General features: G+C 45.4%; 1 protein-coding gene across 1 annotated transcript in view; it reads left to right on the top strand.

The window, feature by feature from the left end:
• Positions 1 to 18,906, top strand: part of LOC8043854 (orexin receptor type 2) — a 58,425-nt gene that overhangs the window by 31,318 nt on the left and 8,201 nt on the right. Inside the window, exon 2 of the mRNA XM_002416390.5 lies at positions 15,296 to 15,893. Within this exon, the coding sequence (XP_002416435.4) occupies positions 15,296 to 15,893 (598 nt within the window). The remainder of the gene's footprint in view (positions 1 to 15,295; positions 15,894 to 18,906) is intronic.

The raw sequence follows: 18,906 nt of genomic DNA, 5'->3' as shown, positions 1-18,906 counted from the left end.
TTCTAGAACAACCGAAAAGAGATAAGAGAGTTTATTAAAAAAAAAAAAAAGAACGTGACACTGCCAATTTGTTTGAATCCTGCTTTTAGTAGCTTCTAAAGAGACGCTATTCTCCGAAGCGTTATGGTCGTCGTATACGATCTATGTGAGCTTTAAGAGAGTTGCGATAAAACCTGTTCATTTGTTTAAGTGTCACAGATTAAAGATACTTAGCTAAAGTATAAGAATTGACTTCCTCCTTTTAGGACATCGTTTAATGAGAGGTGTCTGCTCCCCCCACACACAAAGATGGTAGAGATACGTTACTCCGCTACTATATTTATAACATACAGAGGGGCCTCGGTACTTGGGCAGTTAACTTTGAAGCGACTCCGTGGAAGAGCTCGCTGTTTGCTTCCAAAAATAAAAAAAAATGATCTGGTGCCAGTATCCAGTCAAGACGACCGGTATGAATAACAGCTTAAAATTATGCACATAAGTAGCGTAAGAATGGAAAAGAAATTCGAATACATTTACGCTAATGCATAAAGTAGTAGGAGTATAGCAGTTCTCACGTTGTAGTGAAACGTTCTCACGTTTCAAAGTCTGCTTCCTGCTGGAAGCTGTGAAATCACTGCAAAATGGTGCACTCAGACGGCACAGCCCTTAGAACGCGCAAACGTCACGGCGCTCTTTGTCTTTAAGTCCGTATTGACCAGTGTCTGCTCTGTTTCATGCACTGCCATGTTCGTTTATTCTGAGGTCATGACACATTAAGGGGAGCTATGTGCTTGTGTAGCGTGAGCTACACTGGCCGAGGTCGAGCAGTTTCGCGTGGCTCCCAAAGAGCCGTGCTGCGCATGCGCGAGGAGCAGTGACGTCACACGGCGCACAGCTGGCGCGCCGGAGCCGCCGTTGCCGCGCGCTCCGCCGCCGCCGTGCGCGCCTCGCCGGTCTGTATATTCCAGAGGAGTGGCGTCATAGCCGCGGCAGACGCACTGGCGCCTCCGCGTGCCCAGCTGTGCGCCTCCGTTGCGCAGTAGCCAAGTCTGACGCTGCACCGGAGCCGCTTGATAGTGCCTCTTATTTTGTGCGCGTAAGCTCACACTACATATATCCTGGCATAGCCGAGCTAAGCCACCGCAACTTTTTGTAACCTTCGCACATATCGTTGTTCAAGTCAGAAGTGCATATTCACGAAGCTCTAAGAACAACACCGATTGCAAGAGTGCTGTAGCAATAATCTCCTCTCTTCGCAATATCCTGTGTTTGAAATTTGTCGTCCATTTTTTTTAAAATTTGATTTACTTTATTCCATCGCGTAGAATCAAGTAGAAAAAAACACTGAAGGAAAATAAAATTACGTTGCAGGTTTTTTTTTTTTTTTATTAAGTGCATCTACAAATTAGGACATCGTAAAATATTAACCGAAATCGTTTTACCGGATTGAGGCCGGCTCCAATGTATTCCCTTCTTTTTCTTTTTCATTGAGCACAGCTGTTTAAACACAGCGGTAACAATACATGTTAATGCGAAGGTTTTGTAACCTTGATTGGAATAAAAATGTTCAAGAATATTATTTTAGTATTACCGGGCCCACGTATTGCTTTCAAAGAAGAAAAGTTGATGAGAAGACACCAGTGTTTTACTTATAAATTTCTAGTCTTAATAAAGTGTGACAAACAGTCACATATTTGTCCTGAGAAGTAGCCTGAAGCTTCATCGAAAGAATATTCGCAGAGGATAATGTCAGACACAAAAGATGAATAGTCGGCGTGGTAGTTAAGTGTGCGCCGGTTAATGGCACCAAACAGTTTGTCGCAACCGTAGCAGCAAGCTTTGTTCCAATCTGCAGAAGTCCGGTTCAAGGGGTCCCGAGGCGCAGTAAAACTTACGAAATAAGTTAATGCCACGTCATTCTCTACTAACCCGCGACCACGGCTCTCGTCATCTCTGCTAAGGAATCATGGAGCGCGGCCACGAAGCCTGGCTCGCCCCCCCCCCCCCCCCCCCCCCCCCCCCCCCCCATGCACGTCTCACCGTCTCACCACTTCCCACAATTCGTCGGCAGTGACGCCGTAGGGGGGACGCAGTGAACTGGCTACCTTGCTGCGCCTCCAAACGTGTTCGATGATATTCAGATCGGCCCCTTTTGGGGGCCGAGGCAGCTCCGTCAGGCCGCGCTCCTCGAGGAGATACGAGCGTGGCAATCCATTTTACACTTCGGCGCTTTCTTGAAAGGCACTGAAATGCATGTTAGCTGGAAACACTGGGCAGTACGGCACACGCATCGTGATGATAGGTTCATTGGCGAATATTTTCGCTAGCAGACGGCCGAAAGAGCGCAGCGGCGCAGTAAGCGCAAGTAAGAATTTAACTCAACCTCAGGGTGCGGCGTGTTTGCGGAACGATGCGGCAGGCGGCGCACGTACTACCGTGCACTGCTCCAGCTCATATTGTCCGCGATAGTACATACTTCGCGCTCGGTTCAGACGCTGCGAGACGCGCTAGGTGGCGATGTTGTCGAAAGCTGTAGGCAACACTGTGTGAATCCAAAGGTCATCCTGCTATTATCCGACACCAGTTAGTGATAGCTACGAAAATTCAAAGGGGAAGCAAATCGACTGAGAGGGGCGAAGGGAGGAATGAATACTTTTGGTTTTTAACTGTTAGGCTAGGTGGCGCAAACTACCGCCCGTTATAAAATGCTCTGCCGTTAACATCCATTCATCCATTCGGGGACGTTTGGGAAAGGTGTGGGGAAGTCGGATGCCTTGCCTTGTATGTGGTGTTGATGGAACCCGAGCTCAGAGCAACTTTGGGAGGGGGGGGGGGGGAGGGGGTTGTTTAAATAATAATAATAATAATAATAATAATAGTAAGAAGAAGAAGAATGATGATTATGATGGTGGTGATAATGATGATGATAATGATAATTACAATATTAATCATCTTTATTGATGAAGAACATTAGTACAAAATGTCAGGCCTGCGAAAGCCAGAGTAAGGCTCGTGTGGGTGCTGGCAGCGCTTTACTATGCAACATAACGCGGACGCTGTCGTTGGTGGCGCCGCCAACCAGTGGCAATGGCGGAGCAGCGCGCTCCAATTAGGTGTCGCACGATCCCAATACCGCCTTTAATTGCATAACTTTGTCGTCTCTTCAATGCCTCCTTTTCGGTTTTTTTTTTTTTTTTTTTTTTTTTTTTTTTTTAAGGCTGCTGACCGTAAAGGAAACCATGGCGCCCACCCATCGGTCGCTCTTTCGGATTCGGCTTAACGGACGGACATTTTGGTTTTCATATCGACGCTTTAAACACAAACTGACAATGACCAAAATAAGTGCGCCACATTCGTGCCACACACTTTGTCACACAGAATAACTATGCGAAACAAAAAAAGAACGTACAAATAAATGAAACGCAGAAATATGAACGGTAATCTTCGTGAGTTACGCCGTGAAAGTCAATATTATTTACACGAAAATTATTTGAAAGATGTGGAAAGGTATATTTGAGATTTCTGAAGCCATAGTTTCTCCGCTGAGTGGCCATTCTCCACTTCTTTGTTGGACGAACTGGATAAGATGGCAAATGCCTTCCCAAGAACGCTAGTTTTCCAAAAGGAATGTACCCCTTATTTTTTCCTTCTAAGAACTGGTGCACAGTCGATATTCCTATAATTGGTAAACGCAAATTATCTTAAGGGTTTTAAGTAGTTAGGTAGTGTAGGAATCATAAGCCACATCAAAAATAGCCCTTAAAACATTTCGTTTTGTTTTTTTGTTAAGGGGAAATGTTTTCTAGCATTCGTTAATGTTGACGGACGCGTACAAGATGGGACTGCGTTAAATCCGAGAATAATAAAGCAATCAGTAAATAATTCTTCAATGAAGACTTCATTGTGAAAGTTAGTGGCGTTCTGTGTTTGTTTAGACATCGGGAAATGCGTAAGTTCCAACTGGTGTGAGAAGTCGTCGCTGTTGATGAGATAATTTTACAGTGCAGCACTCCGGCTAGACTGAGGTATTTCCTACCTGCGTCTCGCACTACTGGTGCACCACAGAACACCGAATAGATAATCATCAAGATCGAAACTGACAGAGGTGGGAATTGAGCCTGAGATCCCTGGTCTTCGTAGCGCGAGCTTTCGCTCAAGGTACACCGAGCTGTTGTGCACTAAAACACCCGGCCACCGATTCCCGAACTTCGTTGCCAGTTTTATAAAAAGTAAAGTATCTATCCTGCTTTAGGCCGTGCGGCACCCTACATCAGTACTGACAAGCCTGAACATAATTATTTTTTTGTAATTGCAAAACTAGAGTTGCAAGCGACAGTTTGTGCATCATGTGTCACAGTCACACGAGTTAGCTGGTTTCGCAACATGTTTGGGGAGATTTGAGAAGATCCAGTTGAGACGGATTCACAATTTGGTGATTACGAAATTTATTCAAACAAAATCTATTTAGGCTCCTGCGGGATAATCTCTCCCCCTTTCATAAAGCACGATGTTATAAACCAAAAAATCTTTCTTTTAAATTTTTTTACAGCTGCGAAACTTTTATAGATGTTCGGCGAGCAGTAAACGGGGTCATTTTTAAATACCGCCGTGCATTAAAATGCTTCAGTAGCGGCGCCTTCAGCAGTTCTCTTACGTAATTTCTTCCTAAAGTTTATTGTTGATGGTTCCGACTTTCTTATATCTCACACTTCCTCTGTCGTTTTCTTCCTTCTCCTGATTGGGCTTTTACTATTTAGGCTCTTTGACAGCTGAATCCTGTCGCACCAGCCATTTGATAAATTGGCCAATAACGCAAATGGAGGCAGCGCCCGCGCAGGAGAGCGACACATTTTTTTTTTTTTAACTACGCAAAACATATTTGTATTTATCTGTTTAGAGAGCGAAAGTGTAGTTATGAAACGCTGATGATTTTTTTTCTTTTTTAATATTTCAGAGATAACAATAGAATTCAATACAAAACCACTGCTTTATTGGAGTTTCGTTCGTTTTACGGTGGAATGTAAAATAAGCAAGAAAGGCTTGCGTGTGGAAAGCGGCATGCGGTAGCGGTCTAGGAAAACAAAAATATCTGAGACCAAGTTTCGGAAGCGCTACAAAAAAGCCATGAAAATTAGCTTAGATTTTACGCCTATTAAAAATCTGGCTTTAGATTTAAAAAAAAAAAAGAAAAAAAGAAGAACTTATCTTGTAAAATGGTTTTAAATTTGTCTGTTTCTGTGTACACGTGCTGATTCCCTTTCAATGCCTCGCAATAATACGATTTCCGACCTGCTAGGCTCTCAGTACAGTAAAATACAATATGGTTACTTTTTTCTTAACGTTTTACGCATGGGTGCCCAAAAACAAATTGTACGTTGAACGCGGCAGATGCGGTAGGGGAGAAAAAAAGTACATTTTGAATGTTCAACGTATCCTCCGTATAGGGACTGTTTTATACAAATCCAAAAAGCCCATAACACAGAAAAAAAAAGAAAAAAAAAACAATGAAAGAGGTAACAAAGAAAGCCAGTTATAGAATGATCATAATAAGGCCGCGTAATAAAAGCATAGACGAGCTTTCAGATTTTACGTTAACGTGCTGCGGCACATTCAAACACGCGGAGTGCTTGACGTCGTAGAAACTGATAGTAGATTGAACGGCAAGCTATTACTTTTGGAACACTCAATTCCCCGCCGGCATTCATTTGGTACATTCACGTACAATGGTAAATTGAAACACGCCTAGTGTTTGATGTCGCCGAAACCCGTTGAAATTTGAATAGTAGGATTTTTTTTTTCTTTTGGAACGTCCAAACCGGCTTTGGCTTTCGTTCGACAGACCTGGAGCGCAAAATTGGCTGTTTCTTGTATCCGGCAAAATTGCAGGCTTCAAAACGCTGGGTTTTCGCTGACAGATGTCAAGCCAAAGTGCTGGCTGTCACCAGGAGGAGAATCTTCAAGAGAAGGATAAGAACCGTACTATCTATTCTATCTTATATTTTCAGTTCAAACCTGATTTCTAACAGGGATAGAGGTTTAAACTTGTAGGGCGCTTTCTCGTGGAATTAGAAAGAAAATACCCACCTTGAATTTTTTCTAAATTTTTTATAGCAGTTTTTTTTAATGTTTGATTTCCGTTAGAGATACATTGTGCGCCGGAAAGTGTATCGATACCGCAACCATCCTTATGGCCCTCCTCTTTTCGTAAGAGCAGGGTAGTTTGCTAAGATCACCTGTCTAGGTTGGCCGTTTTGTATTTCAATCACCCGTGTCAGGGTCTGCCTAGAGTACATTGTATTTCAGGGACTTACGGCAGCCATGATACGGGCTTGGGATCCTTTCCGGTTCGGGTGTAATTTCATGCTTTTAAAGGGCAGCATCTCCGCAAAGTTTCGCCTGTTGTTTTATTCAATCAGCATTTTGTAATGTTCGGTGCGGTACAGTGGCTACACTTTAAAAAAAAGCCTGCGCGTCTACTTTCCTGCACAACACTCGGAGAGCCAATCACCGCAACGTACGGAGGCAGCTCAGCGTACGACGATGCCGAAACATATGTTTAGACCAAAAAAGCGCAGTCTTAATTGTGACATTAAGAAATGTAAGCGTCACGTTTTGCATTGCTTAATGTCACGACACAGACTGCATTTCTTGGTCAGAACATACGTATCGGCATCGGCATTCGCTGAGCTGCCTCCATAAGTTGCGGTGATTGCATGGCTCTCCAGTGTTGTGCCGGAAAGGTGGCGCACGGCTTTTTTTTTTTTGTTTTTGTTTTAGAGTGCACGAAGATGCTGTAGTGTTGTGAATTGAGCGCTCAGCTTTCATTTGGCATACCTCCGAGAAAATAAATGACGTCGTGGCCGTCGAGCGTGGACAGTCGGAATCACGATTTCGCGCAGGCACTAGAAATAACTGTATTTTGTTTTGTAAATCAACAATCTATGCATTTGACAATTCGGGCGAGCTAAGAAACTAGAAAAAATAAAAATTGATTGAAGGAATAATTAATATTATCCACGTCCGAAGATTGGGACGACGAAAAATATTAATAAATATTATTTACGGTCGAAGTATGGGGCCATATATGCTGTACCTATTTATATCTGCGAAGACCCGTGTCTTCCTTAACGTAACGTAACGTAACGTAACGCAAGAAGACAGGTTTGTGTGAACCCGCTTCAACAAGTACGAGAATTACTTTAGAAAAGGAAGAAAGGCGAGACCGTTTGACGTAGAAAATGTCTTTATGCTACAAAATGAAATGGTAGGATGAAAACACACTAATTAAATATACAGAATCGCGGTCATTAAAGTAAAGAAACAAAGGCGAGTAAATTAAAGTTCGATGGGCCGCTTATCACTTCTTGTTGTGTAGTGTTCGGATGTAAGCAAGTGTGGTTCGTTAGAGGCGACGGTTGAGCGCGAAGGGAAAGGCGTTGCAGCTTGGTTGCGCTGGGTCTTCGGGCAACCGCTTCAGGCGGAGAAACCTTCGTAAGCGACGGGGAAGGCCCGGAGGAAGTCTTGCAGAAGCCGGGTCTGGGCGCCCGGCGGTTCACTTCCACACCCTGGTCTGCCCGCTCGAGTACACTTCATTTTCTCTTTCCTACCTTTGTTTTCTTAACTCTTCGTTTTTTCTCAATTTCCTTGCGCGTCGCGAGGCGCCTTCCAACTTGTTCGTCGCGTAGTACTACACGGCACAAACCCGGCGCGGCACGTGCACACACACACACACCGCCGAAAGTCGGACATTATACACAAATCCGCGTTCACAAAGCATTTTTTTTTTTAATCAAAGATTAGGCGAACTGCGCGACAAAAGAGCGGCTTGGGCGAGTTGGTTATCTATGTCTCAACACAACAGCGCAAGTATGGGGTTACACACAAACACACGTCACCACCGGGCACAAAAATAAGCACACTTAGTAAAGTACTCACAGCAGACAAAACACTCACACAGCGCTGTGTGAGCGTTTTGTCTGCTGTGAGTGTGTTGCTAAGTGTGATTATTTTTGTGACAGGTGGTGACGTGTGGTCTTGTGTGACTCCATACTTGCGCTGTTATTTCGAGAACTGCGCAAGTTCCATACTGTAAAATAAATAGCCGTCGGCTCTGAAGAAAACCCAATAAGGACACACACAAACAAAACTACCCTGTTACGAAAGCTGATTAAAGGCGGCTCATATAATCTTCCCCACATTTTCTAAGCCCTTTATGTGCTCCACTCGAAAGCAATATTCCTGTAAGGCTGGACTCCACAGAAAAACTCTGCCGTTTAGGTCTTTTGCCTGAGTTGAGTACTGTAGAGGCTGGTGTTTTGTTTGCACCACGAAACAAGTTCCATAAAGCAAAATGTGGAACTTTTTTATGCTCCATGCCACCGCAAAGCATTCGCGTTCGACTGTGCAGTACCGTGTTTCGCGTGGCAAACCTGGCCTGCTAGCGTACGATACTGGATGAAGAAGTCCAGCGTGCTCTTGTAGCAGAACAGCTCTTATGCAAGTATCAGAGGCGCCTGTCCGGTGCACGAACTCCCTCTTTACATCCGGCGGCTCCAGAAGCGGTCTAGAAGACAGTACCGTCTTGCGCTCCTCGAAAGCGGACTGTCTCTGAGATGTTCGTATCACCTTGTTTTTCTCGGTTTTCCGTGTGATCTCCACTACGACTTGTGAAAAGATGTCTACGTACGACTTCAAAAGACCACGCATCTCGGTCCGCCGATCCTCCTTCAGGTTGACGGATACCGTCACAGCTTCAGAACCGTGACTTTGTGCTGCGTTGAAGGTTGGCAGCTGACCATCTCATTTCGACAAAAACCCCGAGACTGGGACAAAAAGGGACGGACAAACGTCCCTTTTGTCCCAGTCTCGGGGTTTTTGTCGAAATGTTTAACCACCACCAGCTCGTTTGCGCCCTTACCTTTTGACCATCTCAGTCCGCCTATTCTACAACAATGTAGGACGAAGCTTGAAGAGGTGTTCACATCGCTTCAACCCGTTGATGTGGAATAGCTTCGGAGTATGCCCCAGGTCGACATAGTAGTCGAACTTACTGTTTCTCCCCGCAACGGGCAAGAGGGTATACCTTCCAATGCATCAGAGGCTTGGTGTGGTTTGTCGGGAGAAGAATCAGAGTCCGATCTCCAACTTGAAACTGTCCCCGTTTGCTGTTCTTATCATAGTACTTCTTTTCTTCTTTTGCTTCATTCATCCTTGAACTCGATTTCGATGCACTAGTTTCAAAGTTTTCTCAATCGCTCCATGAGATCCAAGACGTAACCATACGTGTACTTAGCCTCGTCGCTGACCTCATCCTCTGTCCTTGGTTCCTTGAAAACAGTAAGCGCGGGACTTGCAGGTGACGTCCGGAGATGAGCTCGAGTGGGGAAAACCCGAGTCTAGATTGTGGCACCTCCCTCTACGCAAATAAAAGTGGTGCGAAGTACCTCTCCCAAGACCTGGGCTGCTCAGACTTAGTTTTCGTAACATTTGTTTTAGGGGGGGTCCAATCACATGAGCGAATGACGTTTTAGCGAACAGTGACATTTGAGCGAATCGACGTTTAGCGAATAATGGGGGCGCGCCTTAAGCCATCCGCCGCGCTGCGCTTACGCAGCTTCGCGGCGACAATCTGCGGCGGCTCATTACAAAAATGTGAACTCATTTGGCCCACCTAAAAACTCCGCTTCGCGGCGTCCGACTATTCGCTAAGGTGTCATTCGGTGAAACGTGGGCGTTCGCTAAAACTTCATTTGATCAAGTAAGTGCGTTCCGTTTTAGGGTGCCGTTGACTAGCCCAACCATCCCATTGCACATCGGATGGTATAAAGTTGTGCTGAGATGTTTGACTTCCAACAGGCCGTTAACCTCTGTCATTAGGTCAAAGGTGAAACATGTCAAAGATGAAAGAGCGTGTGGGTGAAAATACAGGAGTCAAAGAAAGAATAAAAACACTTAGGGACAAGGACAGACAGCACAGTTCTTTCAACTAGAAACACACATTTAGTGGTGTCTCCTTCAATAGTGCTATCTCCCTCCTAACGTTTGAGACTAAAGAGGAAGATGCGGAAATTAATATATTTATATACACCAGGAAAAAAAAAACACAAATTCACACCCAATACACTACAAGATAAAGAAATTCAGAAAGAAAGAAAAAAGAAAAACACTATTGACAAATTCAGATAGTGCGCCCTTTGGCTAATCCAGCTCTGGTTTCAGGTAGTTGATCTCAACTCTGGATAAAGTGAGAGAAGGGGCAGCGATGTTGTGATCGTCATGGGCTATCTTGTATGCCTCAATTATCTCTCGGCCGAGCTTGTTCTTGTGTCTGCCAATCGTGCAGGTGTCCTGGAACCGGGCTTCACAGTTCGTACAGAGGCTTTGATGAACCACTATTGGGTGAAAAGTGTAGCCCGAAGCACGAGAGACCTCGAGGACGTGCTCTCGTAGGCGGGTGTTCAGGCAACGACCTGTCTGTAAAATGTATCGGTCACCACATGAGAGAGGGATGGAGTATGCCACACCCTCTTCACAGGGAACGGTCTGATTGGCGTGTTTGATGGAACATCTTTTGAAGGATTCGTTATTGTTCACGCGCCTGCACAGTTGTTTCAGGCGCAACTTGCACGAGAAGACAACTGAAACGTTGAAGCGCGCTGCAATTGCCTTCAGTCTGTGCGCCGAGTTGTGCACATATGGAAAGCAGATAACACGTGAAGACTTACTACGTGGAGCACGGGGCCTTTGGGTGGCTAGAATTAACTGAACAACAATGGTGCTCAGTAGACCTTACGGATAACCAGCTTTGAGGAGACGTTCTTGTTGTTTTGCAATGCTGAAGCTTGCAAAGTGAGAACAGGATTTGGTGCGAGAAGATGAGAGGAGAGACCGAATGATTCCATGTTTTACCAGTTTAGAATGGGAACTGCAGAATGGAAGAATAGGTTTCCGAGATCGTTGTTGGAAGGCCCAACAAATGCCGGTCGGAAGAAAATGCAGACGAAGATCGAGATACTGGAGACCATCGCCTGAGCTGTCTTCCCTGGTGAAATTTAGGCCTGAGGACGAAGAAGTAAAGGCTTGAACTACAGAATCAGAAGAAACTGAGATCGGGTGAAGGACTAAATAATCATCCACGTAACGAAAAACATGGAGTACGAGTGTCAACTCTTCAAGGCGTGCTTCAATCTCCCGATCCACATACGTTAGAAATATTTCGCTGAGGACTGGGGCAAGGCAGGAGCCTATGCAGACACCTTTCTTTTGCCTGAGAATTTCCTTTCCATGTTCGACGAGTGTTGATTGTAGATATAGGGCCAAAAGGTCTAGGAAACCCCATTCAGATACCCCAGATGAGTTCTGAAAGATGAGTTCTGAGGTCACTGAACATTAGGCAGTGCCGCCTAGTTCAAGATCTTACCTGGTGACAGCTGATGAAAGCGGAACAAGATTCCCTTGTTCACTATAAATGTGTGTGAGGTATCTCCCTTGCCAGGAAAATTCTTCCCTACTTTTGCCAAGCAACTCTGCAACGTTGCACCGTTTCCCGCTCTTCTTAAAATGTCTTCTATATCAATTTTAGGAAACCGATGTCGACAACAGAACACTTCGACGTTGGGCAGGAGAACATGTTCCCTCCAAAACTAAGGCTGCTGCGTGACCTTCGACCTCATTGCAAACTTTGACATTAAGTGTCGGAAGTTCAGCAATCTTGGACGATCCTCCCCATTATACGTCGGGAATAGTGGCCTCGTGTGAGCCGGAAACATTTCCCCCTATGACGTCGTAAAGCGGTACCTCTAGGCGTTTCACAATCGCGGTTCCCTTGAAATATGGTGAAGCGACGCTTATAAAAGGCCATGGCTAATAAAAGGCCGGCGCAGAGGTGTGCGCGGAGATTTATGTTAGTCGCGGGTGACCATGACAGTCAATAAATGACTGCGTGTTGAACCAGTGCGTTGACTCATTTTCCGAGGAGGGTGGCAGCAAGGTAAAACCGAAAACTGGCACCCAAGGTGGGGCTTGCTAGCACTTGATCGCCTCGAGGTGAAAATGGGCAGAGATGGTTTAACATGCAGGCCACCTAGTCGACCGCTTTGTTCCATCAGGATGAGCATACACTTCCATTGCAACAAGTATAGCTAGTGCTCGCGGGTTTGCGGGGTGTTAGAGTAGCACGCCAGCTGAAAGCGTGGCGCCTGCACTTGTAGCTTTTTTTTAGCTCGCTCTAGAGAAATAGAGTTTAAAACGGTCGTTTACCTGTATATATATAGGTTCAATAAAAGCGGTATAGATTCGCTTTTGCAGAACCTTTTGAATTATGTTCAGAAAATTCACCTCGTGTGAGGCGGATATTTGGACGTCAGAAAGAATCTTTTTTCATGCCTACATTTGAAAAAAAAAAAGAAATAATGTAAAGGAGGAAAATTAGAGCAATGGTGCGTTTTCCTCCCTTCTACTGATGCTCCCTCATGGGGACACGTGAAGAAGGGAGGACCGAGACCATTTTCTCTTCCAGGCAGACGGGATTCCGCCCTACCTTTTCATCTTCTTTCGGTTCTGTTTTTCGAGCACGTCGCGCGCGTTGTTTCACAAACGTTGTTACAATGTAAACAAGGTAGTATCCGAACACTTGGGCATTCATTGTCGTGACTGTGGCTATGACGCGGAATTAAAGCAAAAAAAAAAGCACCATAATTGGAAGAACTGCCATGCACTGACCAGAAAGATTACGGAGTCAGAGACGATAGCGCGCTTGGGGGAAGAGTGCGTCAGCGCGCCGTTGGTTCTTTTGTCGGCTAAATAATTAGATTTGCTTCAACGATGACAGCATGCGCGATGAGAGTGCGGGTTTCAGTAAGGAGTCATTGGCTGTGTGTGCTTCCTTTGTTTGGTCGTGCATAGAGGCTGCGCCTGGACGATCAAAGCTTCAGTTTTAGGTTCAGCGATTATGTGTCTGCTTTCTTCCTTCGCTTCTGTTTCGCTGTACGTTTCAAAATAACCATGCCTTACCAACACACCCAAACTTCCATTCTGAACAGTAAACGTTGTTGAGTTGTAATTCTGTCTCCCAGTTGAAACATGCAGAACACCTCGGTTGCATTGGCGTTTTTACCTCTCATTTCATTAAACGATCAAATGAATCCGTTAGAAACAGCCAGGTTTCGGAGCAGTGCCAGCAGTGTTACATACACTGGGCTAAGATGGCTGTCTCGAGATTGCGGAACTGCGTGTCGACGTTGACAACGTCATGAAAACCGCGGACACTGCGTTTAAGAAAAGCAAGTCTTGCTGCCGGGGGCCTGCGTTTCTTCTGGGCTGGTTTCGGTTCTGTTTTATAATGCCGAGTGCCAACCGGCACTCCACGTGTCTTTTTATTTGTGCTTGTCAGCAACACAGCAGCAACGTCGCGATGGTAGTGTTGTGCGTTATGAAAGAAGGCTGGAATTGACGTCGATATGACAGTGTGTTCGCGGGACAGGGGTGTAACAGCAAGATAAGATGACATAAATTGTCGTAGGTTGGCATTTTGCTTTACGTTAAATAGTTTAATACTGCTTGAGGGATTACGGTGCAATCGATTGACCAGCGGATAGTCATGATGAAACGCTGGACTTAACCGTAGCTCCTATCGTACAGTGGCCAATGTGACTGTCGTCTGCGATGTCACATTGGCCACTGATGAGAGCGATTGTGCCTTCAGGGATCTCGGCGATGTCTACATGGGTTAATTCAAAATGACAATTGCGATAGCAATCCCTGGAGAAACGGAACAATTGCAGCCCCACGGGAACAGTGCAAAAACGCAAAGGCTACGATAAAAAAAAATGGCTTCGTTTTTACCATTCTACGGCGTGCCCTAAGGAGAAGCAAACACATGGCTTGAAACCAGAGTGGAGCGGCTTATTTTATCGGCTTTCGCAAGTAATTACGGCATGAGCGCTTATCTTTTACTAAGAGACAACTGAGAAAAATTTAACAGTTTGGGAATATTATTTCTTGCACAGGTGCTCATCGAGAAAATCTGAACCTTCAAAATGGCGAGTATAAAAGGCGGAAGCGCCGAGTCAGGAATTAGTAATCGCGATGGTGTACTTACGTTCACGTCGGCGTTTGTATGTGCTATGTATGTGTGAGATCGTTGCATATGTTCAGCTGATGCTTGTGGTACGCATAATGAATGTGCATAAGTGTAGGATGAAGGTGCTCCAATCGCAATGGTAGCATGAGCAAATATAAAGATTTTTGTGGCATTTTTGTGGGCAAATATTCTACTTGACCCTGCAATCTGGTGGCGAGTTATGTAACCTCCTTTCACGCTTTGGTATATTTTGTGGATACCATGTGGGAGTGATCAAAAAGGCTGCTTCAAATTTGCTTCTTTTAGAGCGGCTTTTAGTTTCGTGAATGGTTTATCAGTCCTCCGTGATCTGCGGTGCTGATGAAGTAATTGTGGCTCGAAGAATAGCAAAGGTCAGACATGAAGAGCGCGAAGTAACTGGACATCGGTTGTCTCCGTCTAACATCGCAGTGCTGACGACGAGAAGACTGAGTGACTGCTTTCGAAACGCAAACTTCTTTACCTGCGTGAGAAGCTGGCTTCCGCAATAAATACAGTTCACAAAAAGCTCGTGTTACGCTTTTATTTGCTGCTCCTCTCGTCCCGGGCAAAATATGTAGCGTCCTTGTTAAGCCTTATTGAGATCCATTCGCTCAATTCGGAGCCGCCATAATGAGATGCAGACAACGGAGGTACTTTACTCTCCTGTTTTGAAGGACGAAAGTTTCTTAATTTTTGAATGAACTGAATTGTCTTCCTTCAGGGAGGACTATATAGACCCTTTTTCTAATAGTGTAGGGTTAGTGAATTACATTTGAAACCTAAATGATCGAATAGTTCAGTACTGGGCACATTTCAAACGGCCTCGAGATGTTTCGCATTGAGGAACGACTTCTTTAGTATTGAGAATTAAGAAGTGTTTTCCCTAAGTCATTAAGACCAAGAGGCACTATGGGTATATAGATAGGTTACCAATATATCTTGAAATTACACGAAAAACAACTAAGTTTAACTGTTTTCTTTTCATGCCAAAATATGTTTTTATTGATGTATTTTACTTGGGGATGTATTACGCCTTCCCGAAACATCCGAGACAATAAAAAACAACAACAAACAAAAAGCATGTCTTGTGTTGTCTGTGACTATTTGACCGTATACGATCCCAGTTAGGACACTGCGCATATCTTCGCCGATGCTTTACTAACCCAGTACTTCTACTCTCTTCCCTTTCTCCCTCTGCACCACCCTCCCTACCAGTGCGTCTCGGTGTCCGTGTCAGTCCTGACGCTCACCTTCATCTCGGTGGACCGCTGGCGCGCCATCTGCCGTCCGCTTCGCTCGCCCGGCTCTCCGCCGCGGCTGGCCATCGCCGTCATCTGGCTGGCGTCCTGCCTGATGATGCTCCCCGAACTGGTCGTCCTGGACACCCGCAAAGGCCCCGTCCCGGGCACCCTCTACCTCACCGATTGCACGTATACCTGGCCGCCCGGCTACACGAGCGCCTACCAGCTCTGCCTGGTCATCCTCTTGTACGTGGCGCCGTTCGCGCTCATGTCGGCCGTCTACTACCAGATGGCTAGGGTGCTCTGGAGGATGCCTGCCCTGCACGAGGTCGGCTCCCTGAGTGCGTCGACGCCGCCGCCGCAGAACGTTGCTCGGAGGAAGGCGGCTAAGATGTTGATCGCTGTGGTGACGCTGTTCGGGCTGTGCTACCTGCCCGTGCACACGCTCAACCTGCTTCGCTACACGACCGAGCTGCCACAGACGCCGCTGATGAGCGTGGCATCGCTGCTGTCGCACTGGCTGTGCTACTTCAACTCGGCCATCAATCCCATCGTGTACAACTTTATGAGCGGTGGGTACCTCGTTGGGTTTTCTTGGGGCCACTGGATCCCGGGGAAAGCATGAGTATGGCCTTCCCTGACTGCGAGCAGGACATACTGTAAACATATCCTAATATATCTACCTAAACTTCACAAGGCGATTGGCTGATCAGTTTCTGTTGCGGCGCAATCGCTGTTTCGGTTCTTTCAGGTCTTAGGAGCTCTCTCCTTGTGACGACGTAGTTTTTTTACACGGATCGGGCCAGATTTTGTCGGAAGCTGCACTAAGACCTAGCGCTGAAAAAAACGCTCAGAAACAGTTTATATCCGCCAAGGTAACTCCCCATCAGCCACTCACGCGAACGTGAATAGTTTCTCGACTGTTAATAATAGTTCTAAGTAAGTCTCTTTAGCAGACGTAGCCCTTGGGCGTCATGCGTATTTTTTATATTTAAATTAGCCGAAGCCCCAACAGTAACCTTACATGTGGCAACTAAAGTACACGCACAGTTAATCGTAATCATACAAGCGAAAACGCTCCTTCGTGATTGAAGCTAAGACATATTTCTCGCAGCCACTGGACAAACGAGTGTCCTACGTGTGCCATGCAGAAGCCTCTCTGGCTTTGGTGGGAATTAAACAGTAGAATGTTAAAAACGTAATAAAAACTTCGAGGACGCTTTAGTTTTTTCCTTAAGAGTAGAACGCGATAGTGAAACATATGCAAACATTTGAGAAATCATTTTAGACATGCGTCGACTTTTAATTCGTATTAGATGTCATGCTTTTTTAATCACTTTCATTCAACGCGTGACGTCATGTTTTATGTGAGCGTTGTGGGTTGTTGGAGATTTCTGCGCGAAGCCATGCGGCTCTGACGTTATGACCCTATAGACCAATCGGGATTTTCCCGCCAAAACACCACCGACGCCGATGCCGGATTTTTTTGTGACACCAGCTTTAACGTCAAGCGTTCAAACGTATTGTATTGTATGTCAGTGTGCACCGGGCGACGCTTGACGATATCGAAGCTGTCGAGAATGGTTTCCTCAAAGTACCTATTGTTAGTATTCAAGCCCTCTTGAAATTGAAAGAAAGTTACTCATCTCGAAAAGCTCTGGGGCTATAGTGCAAACGATAATTTCTCTTTCGGTTTTCAAAGAGTGCAGTCCGGAATTTTCCAATAGACACCACAACATCTCGGTTCATAAAACCTGCGTTTATTGCTAGCTCAAGAGCACTCTTATTCGAAGAACGCTGTTGGATGAACACTTCAGTCCGAAATTGGTCGCGCAGTCCACCGCACAGCAGAAATTACGTCGCGTTAGAACGAAAATATAATCTGACCCCCTAAGCTGCGGAGGCGCAACATCCTCCCGGAGTAGAGCTATTGAGGCCCGCCCGCCCGTGATGTCACAAGTTGCGATTTCCCAGTGTTGCCAGTAGAAGGTAGATTGCTGGAATCCCGGCGATTTTTGGTATTTTAAAAGTCAATAACTCTGCGAATGGCCTTTGTTCTTATTAGGTTGTTTGGTTATCGAAATAAAAGCGGATATAGACATTCTGTGGAAATTGAGTAAAAGTTCCTGTCACAGAATTCGCTAGGCCTAATGTGTCGGCTCTTCGTTGTCCGATTTGCTTGCGGACGCCACCCTTTGGGTACTTAGTCCAGAGCGGGCGCAAATGGCGATGGTCACAATTTTAACGTGCGCTTTCTGATGTTTAGATACTTTGTCGATAAGCCTAGGCAATATCATTGTGCTCGTGTTTTCTTTTTCTTAATTCCCGGGCGAACGGAAAACTGTCGTCTGCAATTTCAGACAAAGTTATAGATAAAAGTCAACAAGGATTCTAAACAACGGTATTTTCCAAGTGTCGTGACTCTGAAGTACAGCTTATTAATTGCCATACAGGTATACAGGGTGTTCTTCTCTAGGCTTAAAGTCCAACGAATAGACTCGAGATTCTGCAAGGCAAAAGATCCTCCTTACCATGGTGGAGGAGGAAACAGCCAACGGTTGACAGGGTAGAAGGAGGGAGAGGAGGAAGCGAGGGAAAAGTGGAAAGCGCGAACTCGTCATCGGCTTTTAAGAGATTTGTTTATAAAATAAGCCTTGTAAGCTACACTCATGAGGTCTGTGCAGATGAGTTACACGACTAGGGGGACATTGTATAGGGGGCTAATCGTAGTGATCGGTCAGCTAATAAGGCTAAATTTATTATTAACATTGCGATTAGTGAAGCTAGACATATGGTTGCAATTAGAAACCTGCTGAGCGTAATCGAAAACCACTAATTAAATAATGCTACCCGTGTGACAACCCACCCGTGGGATATTTCCGTTTCTTATCACAGCCTCAGCCTGGTACTTGTTGCATCACTGGTACCTTTAGAGCAATACGCTTCCTACGCGCTTGAAGTATTCCTAATAATTGATTGGTTTGGGGGGCTTCTCGGTGACAATCAGAAAGTGTAATTGGAAGAACATATCTAGAATTTCACTAAATAAAGATTTAATTAATACTGTTACTTCATCAGCCCACGGCCCCCCTGGCTGTATAACTCACCTGCACAAACCACATAACTGTAGATTTCTCTTTTTCTCTCTAAAATAAGTCTGTTAAAATGAAAGAAAAACAAAAAAACACCTTGTATAGGCATTTGCGCGGGCCGAAGCTAGCACTGCGCATGCGAACTATTCTTTCTTCTCGAAATGCCAGACAAACGTGCTCCTGAGTATATGTTAGCACTCTTATGAAACAATTTGGTGACATAGTTTACTTTCGGTGAAGGCAGGAATTCACGTTGTTGCGACTTTGAGGGGACAGTTCTCAGGTGTGGAACGAGGAATCGCGGGACTGTAACTGATCGTATGGCCCCGACGAAGCAGGCAAAAAGTGGGTGTACTGAGGTAGAACTTCTTCAAGCGGTGTGCACAACTGCGTAGTTGAAAGTTCTATACCCCCCCTTTGGGGCTCTTTGAATCCCCGTTATATAACCCTCCGAGGGCGAGAAGGCCCGTCGAGAGAGAGACGAGCCTTCCCT

This window comes from Ixodes scapularis, unplaced genomic scaffold, assembly GCF_016920785.2.
Source record: "Ixodes scapularis isolate PalLabHiFi unplaced genomic scaffold, ASM1692078v2 PGA_scaffold8__174_contigs__length_109621045, whole genome shotgun sequence".
NCBI lineage: Eukaryota > Metazoa > Arthropoda > Arachnida > Ixodida > Ixodidae > Ixodes > Ixodes scapularis.
Note: the sequence above shows the minus strand (reverse complement) of the source record. Positions and strands in the feature narration are given on the sequence as shown.